Source organism: Engraulis encrasicolus, chromosome 10 (assembly GCF_034702125.1).
Source record: "Engraulis encrasicolus isolate BLACKSEA-1 chromosome 10, IST_EnEncr_1.0, whole genome shotgun sequence".
Taxonomy (NCBI): domain Eukaryota; kingdom Metazoa; phylum Chordata; class Actinopteri; order Clupeiformes; family Engraulidae; genus Engraulis; species Engraulis encrasicolus.
In genome coordinates this window covers 9,312,098-9,319,597 of record NC_085866.1, presented here as the reverse complement: position 1 = coordinate 9,319,597, position 7,500 = coordinate 9,312,098, and the positions used below count along the sequence as shown (strand labels likewise).

Sequence of the window (7,500 nt, the reverse complement as noted above, 5' to 3'; positions counted from 1 at the left end):
TCTCTGTCTATGGCCAGATATGTCCTTCAGCTACTCTGTCCAGCGGAGATGAATCCTAAGAATCTGTCAAATCTGCCATTCTGTCTATAGAGGATGCCTGCAAAGGTTTTTTTTATGGGAAAGCGAGTCCCTAGCCATGCTGTCTATCAAGGACTCTATAATGTCAGCCTTTGAGAGGTAGAGTCCTTTAAGCAGGCTCTCTCTACAGATGATTCATTCTGAAGTCTGTCCAAGAGAAAGAGTCTTCTTAAGTCATTCTGTCTTGGGAGGATGCATCCTAAAGTGAGGAAACATCTTCAGCGAAGTCTGCCTTTTCCAGGAATAATCCTCAAAGTGTAAGGGAGGAGGTCCCAAGGCAAAAGGAAACAGCTTTCCAAGTACTTCCCATTTCCTTCTCCTTTTCCATCTTATTCCCCAGCCATTGCTTATGGGTAGTTACTCTAATTACTTATGGAAAGTTATGAGTTACTTATCTCCTTTGTAAACACCTGACAAACAACATGCAAATATATGAAGGAAGTGGTCAATATTTAGCACGAGCCACCTGTGCATACAACAAGTCTGCAACAGTTATACTTCATAAAATCTTGGTAGTTCCCAACCTATGGGGTTGAGTTTTATTCTTAATTGGGTCAGAGGTGGGCCCCGAACATTTTTGACAATTTCGAATGGGCCCCAAGTTGAAAAAGGTTGGGATCCCCTGGCCTACACAGTTCCTTGAAAGTGCCCTGATTAAATTACTTCCTGCACTGTGAGCTGGAGTGTAAAGGTTTCACTATATGCTCAGCAACTCCTATCCTGGCCAGCTTGCTCATGTGATCTCCTGCCTCAGAGTATGAAATAAATTTGCATATAAATTAGCATAACCCCACACTCACTCCCAGACACATATGTCTCAGAGTAAAGCCAGGGGGTTGAGGGATCTCAGCTGGGCTCACTTATCTCCATATAGCTTGAAGTTATAGCTATATCCCTCCCCTCCATCCAACTAATCACAACCATTTGACTGGGGATGAGATGTACTTGCCTTCACATAATCATACACGCCGCACACACGCACGCACACACACACGCACGCACGCACGCACGCATACACCTGGACAGGCCAACTCACATGAGCATATACTCTCCCCTCAGGTACTCTATTCTAAACAGTCAGCCAGAGGTAAATCCTTACACATACAAACACAGTCAGTCATACACGACGCACGCACGCACGCACGCGCGCACGCACGCACGCACGCGCGCACGCACGCGCGCACGCATACACCTGAACAGGCCAACTGACATCCGTACATACTCTACCCTTCAGGTACTCTAAACAGTCAGCTACAGACAAAACACTAACACATACAAACACACAATAATGCTACCATAATATCCGGTCTCCACAGTCAATATACAGAGACAGATGAACAAGAGCACTTTCCTGCAGGCTGAACATTACAGTACAGGGGTGAGTTTCTCAAAAGGGAAGTTGTCAGCCTGTTAGCAACTTCGGTAGTTGCCAATGGGAAAATGCATTGAAAGCAACGAAGTAGCTAATGTAGCAAGCAACTTTGGTTTCGAGAAATTCACCCCAGTACAGTACAGCACCATTGGGCCTGTCAGTTGCTACTGTATGCCTGAATACATCCAAATAGATAGCTGGCATAACATGACAGATGTGTGTGTGTGTGTGTGTGTGTGTGTGTGTGTGTGTGTGTGTGTGTGTGTGTGTGTGTGTGTGTACGTCTCTGTGTGTGTGTGTGTGTGCGTGTGTGTGTGTGCGTGTGTGTGTGTGTGTGTGTGTACGTCTATGTGTGTGTGTGTGTGTGTGTGTGTGTGTGTGTGTGTGTGTGTGTGTGTGTGTGTTTCACTTCCATTTATATAATTTTGATCTACCGCATTTGAGTTACTGGTAAGTGATAAGAAAGGTCTATGTTGACTACAAAGGAAGGCAGTGAAAAGAAAGAAAGGAAGAAAGAAAGAAAGAAAGAAAGAAAGAAAGAAAGAAAGAAAGAAAGAAAGAAAGAAAGAAAGAAAGAAAGAAAGAAAGAAAGAAAGAAAGAAAAAGAGTTATTGTACAGTACAGTACAGTACCATTGGGCCTGTCAGTTGCTACTGTATGCATGAATACATCCAAATAGATAGCTGGCATAACATGACAGCAGCGCCTCGCCATATGCTACCAACTCTGGTCATATGCATGCTACACTACACACATCAATGGAGAAACAAAAACAACAGTACCACTGTACAAGTACTGTACAACAACACAGCTATAATACACACCTGCATCAAACACACATCGATGGAGAAAAAAACACTACTGTACAACTGTAAAATTACTGTACAACAACACAGCTATAATACACACCTGCATCAAACACACATCGATGGAGAAAAAACAATACTGTACAACTGTACAACAACCCAACTACACAAAGCACTATATGGACACCATACAGACACATGGCCTAAGTATGTAAAGAACTGGAGCTCGCATCCACAGTCTCTCTCTCTTAGACACTCATGCACACACATACACGTACACACCCACACACCCACACACCCACACACCCACACACCCACACACCCACACACCCACACACACACACACACACACACACACACTATATGGGAGGAAGCCCAGATGCTCCATGTATTTTAATAAGCATTTCTGTCAGTCTCCAGCGACAGACTACACTCATGCATACAGACACAGGTGCACACACAGTATGAACACATACGATTGTACGCATACACATACACACCACACACACACACCACAAACACACACCACACACCGCACACACAAATGGATACAGACTGTGACATGAGCTGGTCTCCCATGAAACACTGAAACACACACCCGCACACCCGCACACACACACGCCCACACACACACACCTGCCCACACACATGCACCTGTCCACACCCACACACACACCCACACCCGCACGCTTCCCCTATCTTCTGCTCGGTCTCGAGGAAGCGTGTGAGGTCGCTGGTGTCTAGGTGGTCCTTGTGGTTGCTCACACACACACACACACGTACCTTCTGCTCGGTCTCGAGGAAGCGCGTGAGGTCGCTGGTGTCCATGTGGTCCTTGTGGTTGCTGTAGGTGAGCATGAGCAGGTAAAGGTCGCGCCGCGTCGACATCATCTTGTAGAAGGAGCAGAACTCCTCGAAGCCCAGCGTGCCCTGGTTGTCGTCCGTGTCCGCCTCCTGGGGAACAGAGGACACACACAGACACAGACACAGACACAGACACAGACACAGACACAGACACAGACACAGACACAGACACAGACACAGACACACACACACACACACAGATGTGCACAGGCAGGCAGGCAGGCAGGCACGCATGCACGCACAGACACAGACACAGACACAGACACAGACACAGACACAGACACAGTTAGTACATATGGCAGGAAATGGCACACCTGGTGTAAATCACCTTAGATGGTGACATGCTGCATATTAATATTAACTAAAGGAGCATAATTAGCATTCAGTTCACCCGGTATTGTTTTCTATCAGAAGTAGTAGTTCAGATACACCGCTCTCTTCCTTGTGGTGCGTCTCCAATTGAATAACTTTGAAGGTGAAAAGTTCTTTTTTCTTTTTTTTATATCACAGCAGAAAGATCTGCTGCTATGTAAAAAAGAAAAAAAAGGAAAAAAGAACCTGAGAGCGATCCACTTTTTTCACCTTTTGCTTTCTATCAGCCTTTCCAGGTTGCACCCCAAGATATAGCAGTGCTTGTCTTGGTTCTGTTTTCACCTGTAGGGCTGGGTAAAATAATCGAGTTAATCGATAATCGATCGAATCGAAATTCACAGGGCACAAAATTTATTTTTTTGGTTCTTTTTCGTTTAGTTCTTTTTGTTTAATTTAGGTTACAAATTAGCAATCTGTTAACACTGTCAAGCCACAGCCCTTTGACATTTTTATATAAAAATAGGCAATAGCATCTTTTGGGGGAAATCCTGGCACCAAGAAGGGAACGGCTTGAATCGATTCGGAATGAATCGAATCGAATCGTGATTAATCGATTCAAAGCCCTAAGAATCGAAATCGAATCGATACAGGAACATGGCTGCGATACCCAGCCCTATTCACCTGTATACAGCATGCAGCTACAGCTGGCTTCTGCGTATATATCTCTACTTTGTCCTTTTGTTGTTTTTAATAGAGTTTTGGCAAATAAATGCAAAACCTGCTATTCAATTCACCAAGTAGGCCTAAGTGACCTCCAGATGTGTGTGTGTGTCTGTGTGTGTGTGTGTGTGTGTGTGTGTGTGTGTGTGTGTGTGTGTGTGTGTGTGTGTGTGTGTGTGTGTGTGTGTGTGTGTGTGTGTGTGTGTGTGTGTTTCACTTCCATTTATATAATTTTGATCTACCGCATTTGAGTTACTGGTAAGTGATAATAAGAAAGGTCTATGTTGACTACAAAGGAAGGCAGTGAAAAGAAAGAAAGAAAGGAAGAAAGGAAGAAAGAAAGAAAGAAAGAAAGAAAGAAAGAAAGAAAGAAAGAAAGAAAGAAAGAAAGAAAGAAAGAAAGAAAGAAAGAAAGAAAGAAAGAAAAAGACTGTGTGTGTGTGTGTGTGTGTGTGTGTGTGTGTGTGTGTGTGTGTGTGTGTGTGTGTGTGTGTGTGTGTGTGTGTGTGTGTGTGTGTGTGTGTGCCTGCAGATGGGAGTGTGTGTGCCACCCTTCCCCCCTCCCTAGGGAAGTTCCTCCACACGCGCCAGTACCACACACACAGCCAGCAGGCCCGCTCCCAAATGGGCCGTTCCCAACAGGCAGAGAGAGAGAGAGGCAGGCCCACCACCTAACAGGGCTAGCTGGGGGCAGCACAGCCACCTGGGGCCAGCACAGCCACCTGGAGCCAGCACAGCCAGGGGGTCAGGAGTTTGGCTAATTAGCTACGCCGATTAGCAAGGAACTTCCTCGTCGCAATTCTCACAAATTTGCTCATTTCCGACGCCACTTTGCTCAAAGAGGGTGGATGCAATTGGTGGGTGTGCAAGTTTAGTGTGGGGCACACATACCTTATACAGGTGTGTGGTTGGGCACCTCTATGCATCCAATGCCCGTCTTCCATATATCTTTCTGCTCAATCGGAAGTCAGTCATTAACGTGGCACGTAATTGGCTGAGTAAACTGGCGGCGGAAACGACTCCATCTTTGAAGCTGAAAAATTCTTTCAATTTTGGCTGAATTCACTAGCCTAGCATTTCCCATTGAAATGACTTGAGACGGGACTTATTCACTCCAGTTCTTATACTACCTCCATGAGCACAGCCACCTGGGGCTAGCACAGCTGAGGCAAAGTTGGCCGCCGAGACTCAAACGGACCTCAATAGAACAAGAGCTGTCCAATCAGAAACAGCCAATATAACCCATAACAGAGTACTTATAAGTGTTCCACATTCTGCACAACAGAGCAGATAACTCACCAACACATATGCCCACGCACGTGCGCACGGACGCACGGACGCACACACACACGGACACACACACACACGGACACACACACACACACACGGACATACGGACGCACGCACACACGCACACACACCTCTTGGCATGGTAGGGCCTTGTTTAGTTGAAAAACGAAAGAACTTCCTGAGCGGCCATTCACACAGTAGGAAACACACACGCACACGCACACGCACACGCACACGCGCACACGCACAGGTCCACAATTAGAGTGTGCTACAGCAAGTGTTGCAGAGTCAGCAGAAGACTGCAGCAGTGACAGGAAATACCATCAGGAAGTCCCTCTCCCACTACAAACACAAATAAAGAACCCTCTCTCCTCTCTCTCCTCACGCTTTCTCTTCCATACCTCTCTCGTTCATCCCGCTTTCTTCACTGTCTTGAGCTCCATTTTTCACTTTCTCTATCCCTAGCTCATTATTTGTCCTCTTTCCACCAGAAAACACACATACACTCAGAACACACACTCTTTCTAAGCGCCTACATTAGGGCTGTCCTAAACTATTATTTTTCTCCCGATTAATCGATCAACTATTTTTTTTCGAATAGACGATTAGTCAAACAATTAATTTTTCAAGTACTCTAGCACTTTAATCTTCAAGGAAATGGGGGAAAAAAGAAAGAAACTGTGAAAAATTAGGTCCCTGAGCTCACGATAAGCTTCAAATCACAATAGTAGTTTATTTACTCCGAGATACAATGTCCAATTCATACATGCTGGGCAAATTTAGGTTTGAATAAAGTAATAAAGCATTAGAAAAGCAAGTAAAAAAGCATTTAATTAAATGAAACGATTAGTCGACTATGAAAATTCTTGCTGACTAATTTTTATAGTCGATAAGTCACAATTAGTCTATTAGTCGTAGCAGCCCTAGCCTACATACATATACACAAACACAAACACACACAAACACACACACACACACACACATACACACACACACACACACACACACACACACACACACACACACACACACACACACACACACACACACTCTCTGAAGTGAGGTGGTCTTTGCCAGGTCCCCATCCCCCTTGCTCGTGCCTGGCTGCCACCATTGACGCAAGTGCTCGGCAGGTCACCCGAGACTGGCACTCTGACTTGGCACCCAGCACAGATGACATTCATGGACGCACAGAGACATACGGACACACACACACACACACACACACACACACACACACACACACACCTCTTTCCACACTCTTACACACAACATGTGCTAATCACTGGCATCAGTGGCAAACATTAATGCAGTGTTTCCCATACATTGAGGAAACTATGGCGGCCCGCCATAGTTTAAATTTAGCCGCCATAGTTTACGAAAATGTAAAAAAAATAAAAAAAAAATAAAAAGATTTTTTTTTTTTAAACGATTTCCGTTTTTGTTAAAAACGATTTGAATTACGATTTCCTTCGCATTTTCCTCCTGGAGTAAATACATCCTATAGAGAAAACCACAAGTGCTTGAAAGACAGAGGGATCAAAAGCCTCAAGTTTATAGTTAACTTGGGTTTGGGCAGGGACGCAGGAAGTGGGGTGCTCCGGGTGCTGGACAACAGACGCAGCTGCATCATAGCCTTTCTACCTACTGCATCACTTGTGTATTAGGCCTACCCTAAATTCAGACATAGTTTTTTTTCCTCATTATTATTCTAAAATAGAAACACAAAATATGAATATTTTCTACTTTTTTAATACTTATAAGTAGTTTGAAATGTGAATGCAATTTTGGTTTGAAATGAGTGATAAACTTTTAGACCCCAACCAGACCGGAACAGTGGTGTAGAACGGTGCAGCCAGTGACGCGGGAGAGATGTTTGTTTTGTTTAGCTTGTGGTGTCAAGGTAGTAATAAATGTGGTATTAACAGCGATATGTTGGCTTGGGCATGCATCAACATACACGGTCTTAAACCCATTGGAGGAGCTAACTTGTTGTGAAGAGAAGTCTCATCAGTTTGGTGATCAAACACGGACCAACTAAGCAAGGAATTAGGTGAA

At 44.7% G+C, this 7,500-nt stretch overlaps 1 protein-coding gene across 1 annotated transcript in view; it reads right to left on the bottom strand.

The window, feature by feature from the left end:
* plch2a (phospholipase C, eta 2a) overlaps positions 1 to 7,500 on the bottom strand; it is a 343,556-nt gene that overhangs the window by 63,497 nt on the left and 272,559 nt on the right. The window contains exon 6 of the mRNA XM_063207996.1: positions 3,040 to 3,210. Within this exon, the coding sequence (XP_063064066.1) occupies positions 3,040 to 3,210 (171 nt within the window). The remainder of the gene's footprint in view (positions 1 to 3,039; positions 3,211 to 7,500) is intronic.